This window comes from Rhipicephalus sanguineus, chromosome 2 (genome assembly GCF_013339695.2).
Source record: "Rhipicephalus sanguineus isolate Rsan-2018 chromosome 2, BIME_Rsan_1.4, whole genome shotgun sequence".
In the NCBI taxonomy this organism is placed as follows: domain Eukaryota; kingdom Metazoa; phylum Arthropoda; class Arachnida; order Ixodida; family Ixodidae; genus Rhipicephalus; species Rhipicephalus sanguineus.
The window spans coordinates 204,868,752-204,891,065 of NC_051177.1; the positions used below are offsets into that span (position 1 = coordinate 204,868,752).

At 47.1% G+C, this 22,314-nt stretch overlaps 1 protein-coding gene across 1 annotated transcript; it reads right to left on the reverse strand.

Moving 5' to 3' along the window:
• Positions 1-1,794: 1,794 nt before the first annotated feature.
• LOC125757442 (uncharacterized) lies at positions 1,795-21,000 on the reverse strand. The gene is made up of 8 exons (XM_049413039.1): positions 20,950-21,000; positions 14,739-14,913; positions 14,351-14,630; positions 14,107-14,280; positions 13,120-13,212; positions 12,871-13,059; positions 3,666-3,850; positions 1,795-1,913 (listed from the first exon to the last, which is right to left on the reverse strand). The coding sequence occupies exons 1-8, from the start codon at positions 20,998-21,000 to the stop codon at positions 1,795-1,797; spliced, it is 1,266 nt and encodes a 421-aa protein (XP_049268996.1).
• Between the last annotated feature and the right edge of the window lie 1,314 nt (positions 21,001-22,314).

Below are 22,314 nucleotides of genomic sequence, written 5' to 3' on the forward strand. Positions count from 1 at the left end.
TTTGAGCCAGGGAGATTTCAAATCAGTTTCTAGGATTTCACTGAGTGTGTGAGCAGCAGTAATGCAAAGGGAGTAGATATTCGCCCAGCATGTGATAGAATTGCATGCGCGGAACTTGGCCGGCATTGTCTCCTCATTGAGCGGCTGTAGTCGCGTGGCTAGTACCGGCATCCTGTAGCAATATACATTCTTTGCAGGCATTACATCCATCTGGCAGAACATCACATGGTTGTGGTTTGACCAGCAGTTTGCTTTCATGAGCTGCTGGCCATCAGTCGAAGAGTACCGGAATTATGCACCGGGGTGTTTACCGCTAGATTTCCGCGTTCCATGTTGAAAAAGCATTGCCCGTAGCTCATTATTTTCATCTGCTAGCTCTCTAATTGTAGGAATCTGGTTGTCATGGAGATCATGACTGTGACTGGCATACTATTTCTCTGGCCGTCGTGTTATCCATCCACACACACTCACCCACGTGCGCGCGCGCGCGCTCACACACACACACACACACACACACACACACACACACACACACACACACACACACACACACACACACACACACACACACACACACACACACACACACGTGCGCACGCAGCATCTTTTAAGCTTACAGCTGATCTCAGTGTGTCCATTTCCTATGCAAGGTTGACACCGGCACAAGTTTTGCTTGCTTGCGCATTTAAACTACCAGCTGGAAACTACCGAATGTGGATGCGCAGCCTTATCCTTGCGTTTACTTATGCTGCAAATTGATGATGTGTTCGTCGGATCCCACCTGTCATGTTGGATTTTCGCTGTCCAAAGAAGCCTTCTTTTTGGTTCTGTTGGAAAGCGATACAGCTTCCACCCGTTCCTGGAATGAGTGGTGCACTGTAGCACGCAACACCCGGGCATGGTGACGGAAGCAAGTGCATGACACTGGATGGAAATGAGCACGGACCTACAACAACACATGCGCTTCGCACAAGTGACTGGTCGGAGGTGTCAAATTGGCGGTCACGCTGCCGCCAAGGCCGAGGATGCGGCAGCTGCCTTTTCAGAAACTGACACCACTCTAAGTGGCATTATGTGCATGTAGGCAGTTTATGTTACATTTGTGCGCTGGCTGCATTTGTCTGCTTGCATACTTTTGCCTACTGCATGTGCAGCCCGATGATGTGGCCGTCATCGTTGCGACGACATTCTTGAGGTTTCCACACTTTCCACAATTTGTCGTGGGCACAAACTCTTGATCAGCCTCCAAATAGTAGTTTGTTGGCACAAACTCTTGATCAGCCTCCAAATAGTAGTTTGTTGGCACAAATTTGGCAAAAGGGAAATGACGACTATGACGTTGTCATTACTACTTGCACCACCTCGGAGCTCGGCTGCAGTGGTGATGTGGAAGTTTGGTGTCACCTCCAGGTCACTTCGGATGATGTCACTGTCGCGAGGTGCGGCTTATAGCGCTGGATTGCGCACAAAGGCTTAATTACATACTAGGCAGACGATCCTCTATGCTTTAATAGTGATCACCCAACTTCCCTTTAGAAAAGTTTCATTACTTGTTTGTAGATTAGCTTTATGACTTGGCATTGCTATTCTTGTGTACAATTGCCAGTTTTCACAATATAGTGAACCAGCTCTTGAGTAATGGTGAGATCTAATCAACTGTTTTACTCAATTTAATTTTAATGTGCACAATTCAGCCTTAACAGTGGCTGCCTGACTGCCAGAGTGTTTCTGCCAAATTCCATGAACTCCTCGAAATTATGGAAAGCCTTTGTCACCAAGGCAGGTGTCACCGTCTCAACACAAAGGTGTCTCTGGACACCTTTGTGTTGGCTGAGCATGGTCTAAGCGGCCATGCACCTGTTCCTTGATAAGCCGCATCACCTGCATCTGCCGCAGGACCTGTTTCTGAAACCCTAGAAGTGGATATAAGACATCGGATCTAAAGCTTTTATGAAATACGTAAATTACAAGTACAAGATACTGAGCAATACTATGTAAAATGTTTACACCACAAAAGCACTGAAAGGAGCATACCTGTTTGCAGAACAGCCTCAGGCGCACTGGAGAAATCCAAACATGTTAACAGGTCTTGTGTTCAAAACAATGAAGATAGTTCAAACTAGCGTGCTCTGGCTGAATCTACAGTACCTGCATTGCAGATGTTGACATCTGAAAGTAATATTTTCAGTGTCAACAAAGCTCATTCTAACTTTCAGTAACATAGAAAGAATAATACCGTATCAAGTGGCACTTGTGAAAGATGGGCTCACTGCATGGCAGGCAACCTTGGAGAGAAACTTGAGACGCCCCCAGGGGTTGTGCTTGGCATGATTTCGTCCAGTTGAACGTCATTGGACTGTGATGTATCATGTGAGAGAAAATTAAGTGCCCATGAATAATAATAAATATTTAGGTGACCTTTAACCTGAGTGGCCTATTTTGTGCTAGTAGCACTTGGGATGCCCCAGCTCCTCATTATCCCCTTCAGTAACGAATTAAATGTGGCGATGCTAAAAATGCATGAATACTCTTTTGGGGCCAAATGAGGCCCAGCAATGAATATAAGACAATGAAAAAAACATTTACGCAACTTTGAATCAATTTTAGGATGCGTACACATGTGTGTACGTTGTGCCGCTGTCAATACAAAAAGACAAGATTGCGTTGGGTATTGAAACACTTGTAGCAATTTATTTTGGACAAAATCTCCTGTCCCGTTCTATCAATCTGCTGCTGTCTTGTGCTTATACTGGTTGTGAAAGTTATAAAAGCAGTCGTTTGTTGCAGACAGGCAAAGAAACACGTTGGACTTCCGGCATCGTATGCGGGTTCTTGACTTGCACCTGAATTCCATCTTGCAGCGCTGTGCAAAACTGTGAATTGCGTGGGCTGGCCAGTGATTCATACCGTCATACCGGATGGCATTTGTTGGTCACGGTTCCGTATTGTGAACCTTTCTCGGTAGCTCCCTGGTCTCAGTGGCAGATGGACGGCCCCGCTTTCTTATGGTAGGCTTCTTCGACAAGATGAGAGAGAGTCCGATGTCGTTCTGAAAAGTCAGCAGGTCCATCACGTTTTTACGCGCAAAACAATTCTATTTGCATCCTGCAAGTACTCCTGCGAGCTGTTTATGACGGCAAATGAAACGAAGTGCGAAATTACACGTACGGGCCACTTGTTTGTTCTTTGCGTAATTGGGTACTAGGACAGCGAAAAATCCATTTTGTCGACTCTGCCCATGGAGGCGTTGTATCTTTGGATTAGCTCAGGACATTTTATGTCCACATGCTTTTTTGACGAATCACTCCATCGTCTGATGTTTGAAGGTTGCCCTACGCCCACAAAGGTTGATGCTACGTTGACAACACCGTTGTTCTGCCAGCGCACAACTGTGATGTCTCCTTCCTCTGTCACTTTTGCATCGAAACTTCCCCGCTCTTCATGTTTTAATTGCTTGTCAGTTTTAAGCGGGCAGCCTTGAAGTATATTTGCCCGAATGGTGCCAATGGCCCGGATACCAAGTGCCTTCAATTCTCGAAGGAGCCCAATTGAAGTGAAGTCGTTGTCAAAGTAGCATTTAAAATTCATAAATTTTGGGAGGTTTTTAATCAACCTCGTTACAATGGAGCCCCCCAGCCCTAGGTGCTTGTGTTCCAGAGAGGTACCGGTGCCTTTTCCTTGATACAGCTCAAAATCATGAGTGACACCATCAGAGCTGCATCTGATAAACAGCTTGATGCCTTCCGGGTTCGGCTTGTTTTTCACGAACTGCTTTGCAGCGACGCGACCAATAAAATGGATCATCTGTTCGTCTATGCTGTTTCTTCCTACTGGTGACAGCTCCTGGCACCTGCGCATCACAGCATCTATGACTGGCTGTACTTTCCAAAACTTTCCCGTGGGCAAAGGTTGTGGGGTTGGCTCTGTGATATGTAAGGCAGACTGCAACTTCAAAAAACGGTTGACAGGCATGGCTTCTGACACGCTAGGAATCTTCGTAGCGTCCTGCCAATACATCCTGATTCTAAGAAACTTTAGCATGCCCATTATCGTGAATTTGAAGAACAGAAATTTGGGCAAGTTGGTTTGTATTCATTATGAAAACAGCGCTGCAACACGAAGACAGAATGAAAGAAACGACGGGATGGACGCTGACTGGCAACTGAGAAGTTTATTCGAAAGAACAGATACTTAAGTACAGAAAGACACGTGTCATTGACAACCGAAAATACTAGAGTGATAGCCAAATTAGAGCATATATATGCCACATGGACGCCGTCATCATGCGCGTGAGAAAAGCCTAGTCACCAAATGATGCCCGCAGATAGCTCTGTTTGTGACAGTGACACTGAAGGATGGCTAATGCACGAATATTTCTCTTTACAAATGTGATACGCTTCGATGATTTCCCTGATGAGTTGATTCTTATGACGGTGAATGATTGCACACGCCTCGAAGCAGGGCTCACAACCACATGCATTGCAATGCGCCCCGATGTGCGACAATCTATCGAACCGGCTTGCTCTTTCATGCGCTTTTAGGCGCACATAAATGCAGCTCCCCGTCTGCCCTATATACCTCTTCCCACATGACATTGGCAAATCATATACGACCCCCATTTTGCAATTTTGCATTTTACAAAATTGGAGAACAAAAAGGGGGCTTCCAACGTGTGCGGTGTCAAGCATAGGGCTGCGTTTGTTCCTTGGGCCACAGAACCACACTCATCATAACTTCTTCACCATCTCCGGACCGACTACCAACTTGCCGTTGCTAAAGCTTCAAGTGTTTTCTTCGGCGTGCAGCACAGCCAAAGCTACGTAAAGGGCTAGATTCTTGCTGGTTCCGCTCGCCGTGGCGTCACTCGGCGCCGCATCATAATTTCTTTCGTGATGGTTCCAGACTTTGCCGGGCATTTGATCCAAGACTCCTGTTCGACAGTGGCTGTTTCGAGGGGTGGAGGAGGCGGCGCGCTGGCGTCTTTTGATATTTGATCTTTTCGTTGCGCTAACAGCTGGTGCCGTGAATTCCCACTGTCGTCTGAAAGCGCGCGCGCACGCCTTATTAACGCGCTCGTTTGTGACAGACTCGTGGTACTGCACTTGGTACCTTCTCAATGAGTGCAAGATTTTCCTTAGATGGCTGTTCATGTGCACACTTTCTGTAAAGCACCAATGCTGTCGCAAGCTCAGAAAGAAAGCTACGCAGACGCATTGTACTACTGCTTGGCTGATGTGCAAGACGCTTATGGAGAGACCACGCATTTGTTGCAGCCACATTGACGGTGTGCCAGAATATGTACATTTACCATCGCTTTGCCTGCATTGGAAAGGGATAGCTGTTGCGCATCTTGTTTAGGAGGTCAACACTACCCATTGACATGTTGTACATTGGCCCAATATCAGGGCACTCAACTGGAATGTGTGTCTTCTGCTTTTGTGTGTCTTCTGCTTTTCACGGTTGTTGTCGGTTCAACACCAACAGAATTGCGGATGAGTGTCACCGGCCTGTTGTCGAACCGCTTCATGGCAACCATGTTTTGCTCACCACACTACTCAACGCAGAAGTCCAATGTGCCACGACCTTTCTATTTCATTTCTTTTTCGTTCATCGTCTTGCATCATTGCAGTATTTTCTCTCTCACGGTGCCAATGTAAGAGATTTTTCTGCATGTTAGCTCACTTACCAATTGGGGACTCGAAAACGAAGGTATCGCCTATAATGAGGTTGTGTTTTCACGGTCAGGGAGACACGCACACGTCTGTATATGTGAGGAGTTTTTTTTTTTTTTAAAGGAGCTAATTCCACTTTAAGTGGAAGTAGATACTGCAACCTTCTCTGCACTCTCCCTTTTCCTTCCGAGCAGTGCTCTCTCAGCTGGCGTAGCTGCTGCCAATGCATAAGGGAGTAGAGGGTCTTTGTAGCGGCCTTGCCTCATCATCCTTGCTTTTGTTGGTGTCGTCATTTGTTGCATGTATGTGAGGGTGATGACTATACTTGTAGACCGTGTGGTTCTTCCTGGCAATAGGCGCACTCTTCTGGACAGTCAGCAACGTTTTCTTGCTCTTGGCGTCTATTTAAGGCTTCTAAAAGTGTTTCAGCCCTCCTTTTGTAGCGTTAGCTGCACTAGCCTAGCCGGAGCCGATTTCGCGTGGATCCTCATGAGCCATGCTGCGCATGCGCGAGGATCAGTGATGTCACACATCTGGCTGACCGGAGCCGGCATCTCACGCGCTCTCCACCACCGCCGCGCGCGACTCGCCGCTGCTGGTCTGCGCATTTGAGAGGAGTGACGTCGTAGCCATGGCAGGCACACTGGCGCTGGTGCGCGCGCAGCTATTCGCCTTCGCTGTGCATTCGCCGTCTGACACTGCACTGGAGCCGCTTGATAGCACCTCTGACTGGCGTTTGCAGGTGGGTAACGCCATGGAGAAGGAGAGCGCTAATGCTGTTCAACGGCGCAGAAGAGCCGAGAAGCTTATCTCATCGGATACCGAAGTAGTTGCCTGGCAATTAGCGGTTCAGCGTACGAAGAATGAACACAAGGCTAATAATCCTAGACAATCTGGAAAGCTAAGAATAATCAACTGAACATTTGCTAACGCTACGTATATCCTGTCATAGCCGAGCTAAGCCACTGCAAATTTTTTTTTTTTTCGTCGTTGCTTCACCTTAGCTGGTTTTATTCTGCGCCGTTTGGAATCAGTTCTTCTTTGTCGGGGAATAGATCAGTGCGCAGTAACTTCATTGCTCTTATGTTTCATTTCAAGTATACCATCTTGGAGCAAAAGGATACACTGTGGCGCAAAACTCGAGAAGAAACACTAATTAGAGGCAGGCAGGGGTAGGGAAGTCGGCATCTTTCCGTTCGAGTTTTGCTCTACAATATTATGTCCTTCAGGAAATACAACTCGCCCAAAAAAGTAATTGTGGAGCGAAATAACGATGGCAAAGCAACTAGGTCAGAAATTACAGTGAGACAGAGCTGCACACAGTTTCAAATTCGTTGGCAATGTTGGCAACCTGGGCTGTTGTTGTTGGCAACCTGGGCGTTGGCAATGTCGGCAACCTGGGCAATAATATTTGCAGCCTTGTCTTGTACCATCATAAATTTCTGCTTTTGACTGTAGGTGGCATCTGGGCAGGCTGCCAAAGCAGACTGTCTGATCATAACACACACAACTGGTGCACACTGCATACACACTGACACACACCACCATGTGCAACTTTACAAAACAAAGCATCTTCAGAGTTATCAGACTATATGTGGATTTGGCTGGTCAGTGATTGTGGATCAGTATGCCACGCAGTAATACTGCTCTTTGTTGACCGATGCTGCGATGGCATACAGGATAATATTTGATTGTGCCCACTGCATGGTTGTCTCTGATTTTTTATATTTTATAATTTAAATGCTATATTGCAGTAATCACCCGCTATATATGATGGGGAGATCATCATCAGCATCGGTGTTGCCTGTTGTAAGGTGCAGCTGGTACTGTGCATTTTTTATTAAACAATAAATTATAATGGTGGAAACCACGCAAGTGCGCTATAGTGGTAATTTATGAAATTTAAGCACTCGCCGAATGAACTGAACAGTTTTTGGACAGTGTTACATGAGTAGATAATATGTGGGCTGCTGTTGGAGAAAATTTCATTAATGAGGGATTCCTTTAAAAAAAGTGTGGTTTGAGGAGAACTTGTTCTGAGCCTAGTTGGTGTGTGTTTGAAAGCATATTTGCCGCTAAAAGGACGCACACAGAAGACGACGAGGACGATGACAAGGGCGGCACTTCCAGCTGAATTTATTTGTGTCAGTGTTACTCATCTTCTACTGTGTGCATCCTCTTTGCAGCAGATGTGCCTTCAAATGTTTGGTTGTGTCAAGAGTTTTGTTGCCTCAGGATTTTATCATGGCTTTTTGCTGTGCATTATCGTTTGCCTATCCTATGTCTACTGCAAGACGAAGGATCGACTCTTTCAATAATAACCCTGTCCTGCGCGAGCTTATTCCAATTAATGCCTGCAAATTTGATTTCGCTCCCCGCCTGAAGCTCTACCATCATCCACTACATTTCCCATTTTTTAGTCTTCATCCTATTGTCCTAACTGACCACCAGTTATATGTCCTGCGAATTATGTGATCTGCCCAGGTCCACTTTTTTCTGTTCATGCCAGCTAGGATAGTGGCTACTTATGTACATTTCTGTGATCCACACTGCTGTCTTTCGATCTCTGAATGTCACACCTATCATTTTCTGTTTCGTCACACACTGTGGTTCTTTAATTCCTCTCGAGTTTCTTCATTATTCTCCAAGTTCGTGCCCCATATTTAGTAATCGCAATATACATGTCCTCCACTGACGTCACTCCCGCATACGATGGGCTAGTTTTGGCATATCAGAGCACCACGCGACCATGCTGTCAGGCGTATGTGAAAGGTACTGTATTGCAGTGGCTATTTGCGCAGTTGCCGCTTAGATATAGTAATTGCATTAAAAGCAGCTCAAGCAAGGAGTAAGAAAACAAAAAAATGATTTTTTGGCTTGCGAAGGTTGTGGAATGGGAAGGTGAACAAATTAAAACATTTCATCATAAAACAGCGGACATACACACACATAGACGAGAAAGTAAGAAACCAATGACACTCGTCGTCAGTTTTTTTTTTTCGCTTGTGTCGTCATGTCACTGATCCCGTTAATGGGGATGGCAATCGCCGGGCGGATTACAGGGGCGGACGTATCGGCCCCCCGAAGCGCACCACAAAAGCGCGGACAATTTAGAGTTCGTCCTTTTAGTGCGCCAGCGAACGCCGGTTGTGGTCCAAAGACCGAGTCAGAGCCGATAGTCGATAACACAAACGAAATAAATTCTCAGTTAAGGCAGTACAAACATCACCAACACATGCACACTCGGCTGGTACCAGTTGCAACTTCACAATATAACTCAGATGGTGTTAACACAACAGGAACAAAACAAAGATCACGCGCTACAAATGCAATCTCATGCATTGCAACTATTCAAGAACAGTTAAAATGCTGAATATTCAACTGCGTATCCAGTCCACAATTCTTGGACGGTACGTGAATGTTCCTCTTCCAGGAAACACTCACGCAAATTCCAGCGCTGATCGTCGTTGTGTTCCTCCGTCGTCGTAACTTGTCACTGCTCACACGGCGTCATCATGCGATTCTTCCAGTTCGACGATCGACTGACCGCACAACATCATAAACACGTCTTCATTGGCTGACGGAGCCACACTCAGCACAACTTCACCATCTCCGGACCGACTGACTCACCCCGTCGTCGGTGCACGCTTTTATCTCCTCTCCTCCGGGTTCCAGAAGCGTCGGGAGTGTTCTCCGGCGTGCAGCACAGCCAAAACTAGGGAAAAATGGAGCTGTTTCTCGATAATTCCAATCGCAGCGGCGTCATTCGGTGTCGCGTCATGCTTTCCCTTGAGATGGTTCTAGGGTTTGCCGGGCGTTTGATCTGGTTGTCTGCGTGGCTCGATTGGGTAAGGGGGCAGCGCCGCGCCGGCGTCTTTTAAGACTTGTTTTTTCGTTGTTCGCGCTTCGTGGGCGAGCGGCTGACGCCGCGCTATCCCGCTGCCGTTTGAAACGGTCAACGCGCGCGCTTTATTGACGCGCTCGTTTGTGACAGTGCCTCCCACTTCAAGAATATTATCACATAATATTCAAACAACAGAAATGAGCGCGCACGTGCACAACCAGAAATGTTCCATATACAGAGTCCATAACTGAGTCCATCACTCAATGCGCGTCACATTTACAATAGAAATGTCAATACAGTTCGCATGACATTTCAATGTTACGACACTTGAAAGATAAACACAAGTACATAAGTACAACACACTATTACACATTTCATACAAAACTATGTGAATGCACAAAGCTCTGCATTTACAACGCTTATACAATTATAGCCGTAGCCTTGTTCACATAATGCTACGCAAACGACACTTGGCTCACTAACCATACACCCTTGACACAGGGTATATTAATACAACACATTCAAACTCTAAACACTGCAATTGAACTGCAACACCCTATCCTGTGTACATCGTAGGTCTATTCGATTCAGGAAAAGTGCACGGCACCGCATACAAAAAGGTGCAGCCGGTGCCGACACCTGGTGCACCGGGTGCAGGTTTCTCGGCACCCGTTTCGGGGTGCAAATGCAATGCATCAGCAGCGCCACCGCTAAAACGTCAATCGAATGTTGAAGTGCAAGCCTTTCGTCTGCTACGGGGCTAGTGAGGTTTAGCACCATGTTTAGCACGCACCGGCAAGCGGTCGTCAGTTGTGTCTATTGTGTGTCCGAGGATTTGCACGAGATTTTTAACATGGAGGAACTCAACATCGCCATGGAACTGGTTGAATCTTGACAGTGAAGACGAGGAACTCGATGCAGTGTTGTGTCAAATTGTGTCCAGTTGGTCCGCAGCGATCGTAACCGCCCACCTAGATACTACGAGGAAGTTGTGGCCCGTTTTTTTTACTACGAATTCAAGCGCCTGTTTCGGCTGTCAAGAGAGACGTTCGAAACACTCGTGGGGCGCTTCAAGTCGTCGCCCTTTTTAACGCGAAAGTGTTTTATGCCGGGGTCCACCAAGTACATCCGTCCCGGATATGACGTTGATAAAATGGACGCCAACGGGTGAGAAAGAAAAAAAAAACAAGAAAAAGAGACTCCGCTGGGAATCGAACCCACGACCTTGCGGCCGCGACGGCAAGCGCCCGACGCTCTACCGACTAAGCTAACTCGGGAGGTGCTAGACTTGGCGCGAACGCGCATTTTATCTTTCACACATTCTCTTACGCGGCGGCCGGAGCGGGGCGGTGCCGCCGTCTGTGAGATGTGAAAAGAAGTAATGCTTCACGATCGACACTTACTAGCGCTTTTTCCGAGATTGCGCGCGATATCGGAGGTCATGGTTAAAGCGTCTCGATACCAGAGAGGTAGACTGGCCGCGCTGGCGTCGCCGAGGCACCCTTGACGCAGTTACGTTCTTTGCCTTTGGCTTCGTGTTACCGTGCGTCGGCTCATCGGAGTAGTGCAGCTTCGACGTGCACCAACGCGATTTCTCCGCCGCCGACTGCTTCAATTGCGAGAGCACCGACTAACATAACTGCTGTGTATGCGTTGCAGAAAGGACGCGATTTCGACGGGCGAATGTCATGCCTTGGTGGAGCGAGAGCAGCGCCTGCGAGACAGAGGCCAGCGGGACGCACGCGTTTGCGGCTCAGGCTACGAACCTCTACCTGCCGTGTTGCTGAAGCGCAGTGTGTGTTATGTATGCATGAGCACAGGCGTCGGCTACCCATTACTAGAAAGCACACACCGTGCCGTTTCTCTCCCTAATTGATGACGCTTTGAAGAAGTGCATACCGGGTACCAGTGTTGATTATGAGCTTGTTGATATCATCCTTACGCGGGATTCACGATTCGCTGTGTCCAAATATATGTTCACACCGTCAGCTACCACACCGGTTTAATCATGATCATGGGCGTTAGTCGTCGCGATAGAGACATGCTGTCAACATGGGTGCATCCACGTCAAACGGTACTATAGCTGCCAAACACGAATAGACATTGTACAAGCTCTCAAATATCACTACACAATAAGCACTACTTCTGTGAAGACACATTTCACTTTCGTGTTATACCGATTCCTATGACAGAGGGATCAGCCATGTTTTTCCTAGGCCGCGGGGAGGACACCCCCAAATCCCAGCGGAGAAAACTTGCCTGATTTCTCTTAGCTACTTGGGTATGCAGAATAGTATGTATAGAATCGCCGATACGTTTGATGTCTCGGAGTCATCCGTGTCTTTGTGCTTGAAAAGGGTTCTTGACTTTCTATTTAGCATCAGTGATGAAGTGATTGCTTGGCCCAGCGATCAAGAGCGGGCGAGTATCAAAGCAGGCTTTGCTGCTAGGAGCGACGGTAAATGTCCGAGGAACACTATTGGGTGTGTTGATGGTTGCCACATAGAGATTCCGCACCAGAATGAATCACCGGCATCCTACTACAATAGAAAAAAAATGTCCTTCAATCATTCTTCAAGGAATCTGCAATGCAAACAGCCGTTTCACTGACATTTTTGTTGGTTACCCTGGCAGCGTACACGACGCACTTGTGCTGAGAGAGAGCTCCTTCTACAGCACTGCAGAATCTAAGTGCGCCGGCGATTATTTACTAGGGGACGCAGCGTACCCGCTCCTTTCATGGCTAATGCCTCCATACAAGAACAGGGCCACATTTGAGCACTACAAGCAAAAGTTTAATGAGAGGCTCAGCCAGCAACGCGTAGCTATCGAACATGCCGTTGGCATTTTGAAGCAGCGCTTCAGATGCTTATATCTTGTGGATGCAGACACCATTGATCAGTGTTGCCTCATTGTCACAGCAGCATGTGTGTTACACAACCTATGTAGCAGAAGTCGTGACACATTGCGCAACTTCGAGGATTTACCGAGGGAAGACGACATTGAAAGTGACAACAATGGAGCCATCACAAGCACTGCAGCTGTTAGAGAGATGTGTAAATGTCGACGCAAGAACATTGCCGAAACGCAGTGCTGAGACTTTAGGTTGTGTTTTACATGCTTGTGTGAACTACTTTCCAAGAACATTGCCGACACACAGTGCTGAGACTTTTAAATGTTTTGCATACTTGTGTGAACTGCTACGCAAGGACATTGCCGACACACAGAGTCAAGACTTGAAATCGTGCGTTTCGCACGCTTTGCTCCTCCGATTTTCACCTTCCTATGTGATTTGTACCAATGCCATAAAACGAGACTTCATGAGAACAAGAAGTTTATTTTTTTGCTTCATACGCTGTCACAAAACGTTCCAGCAGGGCCATTTTCTCTGTGTCGAGCAGCCCTGCTTTTTTCAATCTCTTCGAGCTTCTGCAGCAGCTGCACCAAAGGCGGATCTTTCGCCTTACGCTTCTGCACTTCTTTTCCGCAGCACTAGACTCCTGGCTGGCTGGGGCTGCAGCTTGCACTCGAGCCTCTGGTTCTCTGTGAAAAATATATTGTATAGTAGTGGCGCTTTTGCCTCTCTTCGATGACCAAACCTACGTTTCCTTGTCCTCTCGGACCATTTTGCGCCCCTGTGTGTAAGTCATGATTGGGCTAACATGGTGTTGTTTATCCATGATGTCTGCCATCTCTCTGAAAATTGAATGCAATTGGCATCAAAGCATTAGTATGTACATGGCAACGTGCCTTCCGTCAGCACTTCCACTCGCACTATAAAGAAGTTTAGGAGAAGATAGAGGCTTGCAATGATGTGATCTGTTGAACAGGAAATGTCGCTTGAGCCAAAGTTATCACAAGAGGAAAGACAAGCCCTCTTAAACTCTAGCTTCAACATCATTCTCTTTCAATTATTTTATATGATAAGGCAGGAGAAAGACAATGGGAAATCAGCCAGTTCGGTTAATTATTGCATCCATAACCGGCAAATAGTGCAACAGAGGATCTCTGGGCTGATGTATGCAAATAAAGTAGTGCTACTAGTGCATAATGGAATACAAATTATGGCCGGACCACACGACTTGTAGGAACCATAAGTGCACACTACAGTGGTGCAATCACCTGTCTACAGTTTCCATAATAAGGATGACAAATATAGCTGAAGCTCCAGACTTGCTAGATGTGTACACTCAGACTTTCCTAATGCTTTAGCGTAATGTGACTTTGTGCGACTGGTTGCATGTAGTGCAAAGAAGTGAGAGAAGATGCATCATTGCTAACTGAATTTAATTTGCACAAGCCGTGCCACTTTAACAGCTTTTTTGTAGTAGCGTGTAGGTTGTTTTGCATGATAACTTTTTTGGGGGCATATTGGGGTTTTACTGTAGGGCATATTTGTTGTGCAAAAAAAAAAAATTCAGTAAGGGGAAGGCTGCTTCAATGAGCTGGTTGGAGTGAAAAGAAAAAGCACTTAAGGGAAGTGCGTGCCACTGTGCAAGTTTTTTTTCTTTTTCTACGCATGAAATAGAAGTTGGTCATGAACAGAATTATGCACTCAGAAGAAAGATATAATAAGCACTGAAAACTTACTCTTCAAACCTACACTCCAAAGTTCCGCTGCCGGACTTCCGATTGTTTTCTCGGGTTCTTTTGTGAGCCCTTTCAAGTGATTTCCACTTATTTGTCACTTGGAGCACACTCAACGAGCACTCGAACTCCTCATTCAGGGCATCCGTCAAGTATAGGAACAGCTGCTTTTTGTTCCTGTGAGCAAAAAAAAGTAAACAAAGTAATGCGCACGTGCTTATCACCAACGTGCTCATCACTGCCTCACCTCAGTCCTCCTTTCTTGCCGATGTTTGTGAAATTCTCCTTATATTTTTCAACAAAAAATCTAGTCCTCCGACCGCTCCATAGAGCTTCTTCCGAGTCGTCGCGACGCGCACGACCCGGAGAAAGCGCAGCGGCAGCGGCAGCGGACGCTTGCGTCGTCGGCTCAGCATGGTTTGGCGGTGTTGTCTGCGTTGTAGGCATAGCCTGCATGACATGCTCGTTTGTCGGGTCAGCATTGGCAAGACGACCCGACGTACAAACTACCCGCAGTTGTCTCCCATCTGAAAAAGGCAAAACAACAACCACACAAAAGAACAAAGTGTAATGAAGAAATGTCCCCGTCGTGCCAGTGAGCGGACAAATGGTCCAGCATGCTTTTCCAAAATTACCTGTGGTAGTGTAGAGTTCGGCGTCGCCGTCAAAGACGATAACTCCAAACTCGTCCACGATGGGAAAAAATTTCAGTCTGGACACCGTCGATGTCCGCGACCGACATATTTGTCGTCTGCTGGTCGCGTTGTCGTCTGCCGTCTGCCAAGCATGCGCGGGGAGCGGGTTGCGTGGCTGCACCCAAAATGCAGGGTTACCAGACGGTGCGAGCCTCAAACCGCCAAATTGGACTCCGAGGTAGCCCAAACATAGCCCAAAGCGAAAATTTGAAGTAGCCCAAAAATAGCCATAGTCAGCAAATGTACACGTGAATCCGTTGTATGGAGTAATTTTTTTGCTACTAAATCCACAAGGATTGAGCGATGGCTACAGAATCTAGAAAAAAAGATTATTGCCACTTGATAACATACAAATGAATGCAATCACAAAGAAATATAGAAGCATAGTTACAAGAAGTAGAAATAGGTAGGATTTACAAAAAGTAGAGATATACAAAAGCTCATGAAATAGAGAATACGACAAAAGAGATGAAAGTGGAGAAGCGAAAGAACTGCTTAGACATGATCACTTGATTTGGAGGCTGAGGCACTGCTCGGCCCATACAAAACGAAGGAGTTGAAACGCGACAAAAATTCTTCTCCCGGTTTGAAATCTTCGTAGTAGCCAGCGTTCATAGCCAGACCAAATTTTACGTGGAGCAGCGCTTCTAAGGTCTCATTAGACATCCTGTTTCGAATGTGTGTTTTAGTAAGCGAGACCTGGCTGAACACTCGTTCAACAGCAGCGTTTGACACTGGTAGTGACAGCAAAGAGAGTGCCAGCTTAGACATCAGTGGAAACATCGAGTTCCCGGCAACATTTTTTGCATTTTGTACGCTTACCCAGAATTCGGTTACGGAGTGGTGCCCTCTGCCAGATCGTCGACTCTGGTTTGGAGTAGGCGATACTCAGATTTCATTGTTGAAATACATCTTGGCTCTACAAAAGCACTGAATGAACGATGCACGAAATCGAAAGAGTATTTCTTAATGCTGAGCAAGAGGGCCCCCTGCACATCTTTCTTATTTTGTTTCACTGTGTGGTGGGGCGAGGGGGGGGGGGGGTTGCTTGCTCGGCATTTTACGGTAGTAGAAGTCAAGAAAGTGTAGAGAAAACGTCAGCCATCAACACGGTTTTAAACTGACGACACGTCAAGCCTTTTCTTGGGCTACGTCTCCATGTGCAGGGATTGTTCAACACAATGGAATGTTTTGATGGCGGGACCTATTAGCGGCATGCGCAGGTAAGCCTTGGCGTTCTTTGTATAGAGCTTTTCAACAGAGAGAACGATCACCACTTTTCTTGGCTTCTGCATGGGAGTACAAAAGCTGACCTCGCGCCTTTGTGCTGCATTTTTGGGGGGTCACGCATGTTAACAACTGCTCATAAGTGCATTAGAGTTTCTAGAGCGTTTTAGTGCCGGGGACCCCTAGACGCTCGCGTACGCACGCTCCTGCTTTCCTTTGTATTCTCCGTGGGTGTAGCTGCTGAGGATCCCTGGCACTTGTAAGGCTGGAAGTACAAACGAATGCAAGAGCGTGCGTGCTTAAGCCATTTGGGGTCCCCGATACTAAAATTATCTACATTTTGTAGCTTTTTAGAATTCTTGCCTAGTCTATGGTGGCTAGATGGGGAGGTGTGCGAAACGGCGCGCCGTGGAGAGAGCGGACCTTCAGGACGCTGCGGCGGCGCTGCTGTCGGCACGGAGATGCGAAAGACGCGAGACCGGTCGCCTCCGCTGCGAAATAGCGGACTTCGCACGCTCTGTAATCGAGCTATCTGCCAGAAATTTGTAAGATCAATGGCAGCGTGCATGCCGTACAGTTCATTTTCCACTAAATACACTTTCACGTCGACATCATGCAAGGTAAAAAAACATACGGTCGCCTTCTTCTCCGTGTGTTAGACAACGGTGAAACCAGGGTAGTTTGAACTCTGCCGTAACTTTCAATTTCGTGTGAGTATATATACACACGCGGACCAGTGGCGTAGCAGGGGGTGGCACACCTGGCCCGTGCCACCCCCCCCCCCCCGAATTTTTTTCTGCCATGGGATACAGAGCACAAAATGACGATCGACCACATCTGCCTGCCCGGTACGCACATCATTCAAGGAGGTGCCTCCCCTCCTGGCACGGACAAGGGTGCTTGAACACCCCTACCCACCCCAGAAAAGATTTCTGGCTACGCCACTGGTGTTAGACAAGCTGGTTCTGTACACTAGGGCTGTTCCTTGAAAACATTATAACAGGGCGAGAACGCCTCTTAGCCATTAAAGTGGTGAGTGCATGCAATTCTCATAAAATTAAGTTCTGGCAAGGATTGGCTGCCTTACCTTTCAAAGTACACAACGAGCAACATGTTCACTTGGAAGAGCTGAGGACAGTACCATGGTTAAAATGAACATTTATTCAAAAATCTATAAATCTTTAGCAAAGTACAAGTACATAACATGAAGAAAAAATATTTACAAATTCACATAATGCACAACATTTTAACTGGTACAACTGGAATAATATAGCAAAACATCACATTTATGAGGTGAGACCACATTCGCAGTAAGGAATGTTGAATGCTTCTGGGCAGTAGAACTTTTTAATTATCAACTCTTCGAGTTCACATAAAATAAGGCAAAATGGAACTTCATACTTATACAAACACTGAAATGTTCACAAGATAAATGCGTTCCATCATGTTGTTCGCCTCATCTTAAGGTGCTTCATCTTGTCTCTTTTAGCCTGTCTTGATGCGTTCTCATCTGCCACTAGAAAATGAAGCCTAATTATCACATAAAATCTGACCACTTCATTTGTGACCTATACATTGTGCTGTGCGTAGCCAACCGTGTTAAGCTTGTTAACAGAGAGGCAGGAGATGAGATCTTTTATGCTGTTGCTCTTCAGCTTGTTAAAGCTAAAGCAGTGCGTAAAGGCATCTTCCATTTTCAAGACCAGCTTAGTGCTTGTGAAGGGTACATCCGTCCTCTTCTGTCCATGTGATTTGTTAAACATGACTGTCTTGGACGCGGGCCCTGGCTGGCCCCTTGTAGCAACAACTCTGCAGTCACCACATTTGGTTTTCTTTTGTATTCTTCGAGCTACATACCCAACAGACATAGTATGTTACACGCGAGTCACTTTTTTCCCCAACCAAATCACGGTGGTCTCGAAGGGCATCACATGCGTTTAACATCTCATGGACCTCATTGAGCTGCCGTACATCTAAAAGATCATCAAGCTTGTTTTGCACAAATTTTAGGTCGCAACTGTTGCTCGGACCTAAAAGGCTATTTAACAGGCCCTCTGAAACATTGCCACGCGAGGGAGACCGTGCCAAGGTCTGAAAACTGAGGCAACCATTCGACGCTGCTGTTTTCCTTTTCGGTGGGAGCTTCTTCGTAAGGTACGACGGAACATTCGGGAAAACAGTCCGTATGGCGTCGGGCCTCAGGCAGGGACGGTCTCGGCGAATTTGTACGGTTTCACCATTGATCACATGTTTGTACGTCCGAACGATAGATCGCTCATCTAAATGCGCTTCGCAAACGACACAGCTTTCCTCCAGTGACTTGTCTGCACGCGGGATCAAGCGCTCCAAAGCCTTGCTTCGTTCGTCGTCTTCAGGAGCGGTGAAAAGGGACGTCTTTTTACCCTGCTTTCTGGCGGAAACATACCCAGAAGTGCATCCTGGAGCAAAGCAGTGTCTCTGTCTCTTTTCAATCACCATAGCTGTAACGAGCACGGCCACATTGCAAAAAGAAATCACTGAAGGCAGCGGCACCACGGCAGCATTTCGCTAAAACATACGTGTTCCCCGATGCACCACGAGCATGAAGGCATCTCCGTGGCGACAAGCGCGCCACCTAGCAGCGTCATGGAGCACTGGCGCGCCTCCTCTCACAGCGCAGGCTGCCCGATGCTGACACCTCCCCATCTAGCCACCATACCTAGTCGATAGCAATGTAGCCCAAAAATAGCCACATAGCCAAGGAGAAAAATTCGACGCCAACTCGAACAAAAAGTAGCCCAATTTGGCTATTAATAGCCCAATCTGGTAACCCTGCCAAAATGCTGCACCCTCGTGCTGGGAGGTTCATGGGCTTGTGGCACCGCGGCAGCACCTTACCTGCACCCGCCACAATCGAGGACAGTGGTGCAGGGGCCGCCGCTGTACCTTCAGGAATCGAGGACCAAGGTGCAGCGCACCGTGAAAAAGTGCAGAAGGTGCAGAGAACCTAGGCTGAATCGAATAGACCTCGTGTCGCGCTTGCGCCCCTTCTTGCGGTGTTCGCTCGCTCTCTTTAGGGGCGAAGCTCCTTAAGGCGTGGGTCGGTCGTCCCCGATGTATGTAGTTGTAGTGGTAGGTAGCCACCTCTAGTTTAGTTCTTGGAGTGTTCACTAGATGGCGGTACTTGTAGTTGATGAAAAGATGCGAGATGTTATAAAACTAGATGGCGGTACTTGTAGTTGATGATGAAAGATGCGAGATGTTATAATAGGAATGATGTCACATATGGTGCGTGTCATTGGTGCAAGGCAATCGTTCGGCGCCGTACGCTAGGGGGCGCGGTGTAATAAAACCCGTTCGCTGTTGGCGCGCGCTCGTAGACAGAATCCCGATGTGCGAACCCGCGAGGGACATTTACTCAAGTGTTTCACTTTTAATTGTGGGGCGAATTGCACGGAAGAGTTTCACGGTTTACCTATGATTCCTTCCGGAGCTTCGCCCCATTCATCATCATTCATCCCGTGAATATGCTGTGATTTTTTTTCCTCCTCTTTTTCTTCCTACGAACCGTTTCAAGCGACGGCTCAGGAGAAGGCGTCTCTGCCGCCGTCGACACAGTCGGCACTGGCAAGGCGTCGTCGCGTTCTTTAGAACGTTCTCGGTGCTTCCCCTACTGGAAAAACCAGTGCCACTGGCCAGTGCCATACCTGATTATCGGACCGGTGTGGCACTGGACACTGGACACTGCATACCGGGTATACTGCACACTGGGTACACTGCATACTGGGTACACTGCACACTGGTTACACTGTACACTGGGCACACTGTACACTGGGCATACTGCACACTGGGTACACTGGCACGGTCGAGAAAGCGCACGCATTTCGCGTGTTCTGAGCATGCCATGCGTAACCAGGTGAAATAAAGTGTAAAAAGAAAGAAGCATTGCAATCAATAACTTTATTTTTGCCCTTTATAACATAAATAAATAAATAAATAAATTAATTAATCAATAACAAACAAACAAATAAATCAGAGGTGAAAGTGCTGTTGTAACTGCATAAAGAAAAGCTGCTGTTAAAGGGACCGACAACTGGCCAGAACGTGGGATTAGATCCTGGTATAAATGAAGAGACCGTATAATATAGCGACAGGTTCGATCCAGCATCCTTTTCGCATTGTGGGTAGGATTTATATTTTGAAATCGTGTGTAAAAGTAACGAAAACTGGAATGTCGCGCAGCCTAGCGGAAGAGCCTTGAAGCTGGATTATGAAGTCGATCACTTTACTGTACGTACTTTGACGCTGTCATGCGTGCCATAATTAGTCCTCAGTTAGAGTATGTATGTGATTACCCAGCCCCACTCAATTCTGTGCTGCTTACGAGGTAACAGGAGCTGCACGGTGAAAAGCGGCACTGCCTGCGCAGCCACCAGTGGCCCATGTCGAGCCACGGCACATGCGCGCAGAGTGCACGCATGCGCATAACTCACCGTGCTCGAACACGAACCGCTCTCGTACCCACTGTTTGCAGCATATGTTGTCTTGTGTGTATATGACTTCATATTCGCCGCAGATGGAAAAATGCTAATTACAAATGTTTCGCAGCGCTTTCCGCGTTACCATTCCGCGATTAGACACTCTAACTGGTGAGCTTTCCGTTGCACTAAAGAAAATAGGTACCATGAAAATTGGTTGTCAGTCCCTTTAAATGGCCCCCGGAACCGCCGAATGGCTTCATTGAATGAGCTAATTACCTCACCACTTTACCACCTCAAAAAAATCTTTAAATCGATCCTTCAAGTACACGCAGCTGGAGATTTGTTGCATGCTGTAATTGCTTTTTCTCTTCTCTCGTCCTGATGAGTGCGCTGGAAGCTAAGCACGGAGGAATAGCATGGGGAGTTGCATCATGCACACTTTTTCCTCCGAATGCGTGGCTTACTTTCAGTGTGATCGCGGGCGCAGGCACTTGGTGGCTTCTCGTGGCAACCATGGTAACTATAGCTCACGATGCTCAATCAGCAAATGGCTGTGAAATTTGGGTATACGGCACTATTTGAGAGAGAAGAGGGAACGACTTCTAGCTGACTGAGACTTGACTGTTAATTCCAGGCCACCTGCTATGCCATAATGATTGGCTCACAAGTTCTCAGGAGCCTCGATTACCGATTGGCGGCACTTTCTGACCATGCTGAAAAAAGTGTCGCAGGGCCCCTTTTAAGGGGAGACATTTTTTACAACAGCACTTCCACCAATGATAAAAAAAAAGAAATCTTAGCCTCATCAGCATGGCGTCCGCTTGCTGAGACCTAAGCGGCCCATCTCTGCGAAGATGTCGCGCAGAGCCTTGCGCCCGAGTGCCACCCTCTTGGCCACCTCGACGCCGTAAGGATGGTCCTCAATGACCTTTTGGATGACATCTGCAAGGATCAAATAGTGACTGCAAAATTAAATTGAACTGAACACTGTGAAATTCTGTACCGTACACTTCTGTTAATTCGATTAGTCAGTTAACCTCACCCAAAAGTCCCGGCCGGCAGCTCATACATTTTGTTGAGAACAAACTGTCTTCGTTTTGACTGTGAAACTAAGGCTTCGTAGCACTTAGGTTACAGTGAATTTGTCATTTGGCTTTCAAACGGCCTGCTTTCAATTGCCCCAAGACTCTCGTCATCCAAACAAGGCTCCGAATGCATTATTACAACACCTCTTTAACACTGTGAGCTTCTTTTGTTCTGAAAATTAGTAGTTTGTCAATTTGCCCGGCAGTGCAATTGAAGACAAAACCAAATCTGCATTTGCAAGAATCTTGCATAAATCACTCCATGGCCATGTGTATAGACGTCAGACTCTGGAGTTTCCAAGATGTGTGGCGCCACCTGTCGGAGAAGTATTGAGTAGTGCATAGACCGACTCTCTCGCATAGTTTGCTATGGGACCAGGTGCAACTAGCGAGTGCGAAACAACGATTGAGCTTAATATCGCGTGTGTTTGCGCATTTAGCACTCAGAACGAGAGCTGTGAATTGCTCTCCGCTAGTCGGACGCGCCACCGAACCGTCGTGAAGTGCTTGCTGGATAATTCGCCTGAACGACGGCGAAAACAGCAGCAGACGAGAGCCCTCCGCACGCTACGAAGAAACTCCGCAAAAGACGCACTGTTGCGTTGTGAATTGCCACGGACGTAAAAGACTGAATAACAACGTTCAGTTTTACCGATTTCCATAGTTGTCGTACGAAGAAGAAAGGCGAGAGCGCTGGATACGGGCCGTTGCGAGCGCGTTGGGTAAGCGAAGTACCCGCGTTCT

Bases quoted from the DNA above. Each gene is read 5' to 3' on its own strand.
- LOC125757442 (XM_049413039.1), bottom strand. From the start codon at position 21,000: ATGGTTGCCACGAGAAGCCACCAAGTGCCTGCGCCCGCGATCACACTG. The intron at 14,281-14,350 runs GTGAGGCAGTGA...TTTTGCTCACAG, and splicing joins GGCAAGAAAGGAGGACTGAG to GAACAAAAAGCAGCTGTTCC. The intron at 3,851-12,870 runs GTATGAAGCAAA...TGTGATGCGCAG, and splicing joins CTGGAACGTTTTGTGACAGC to GTGCCAGGAGCTGTCACCAG.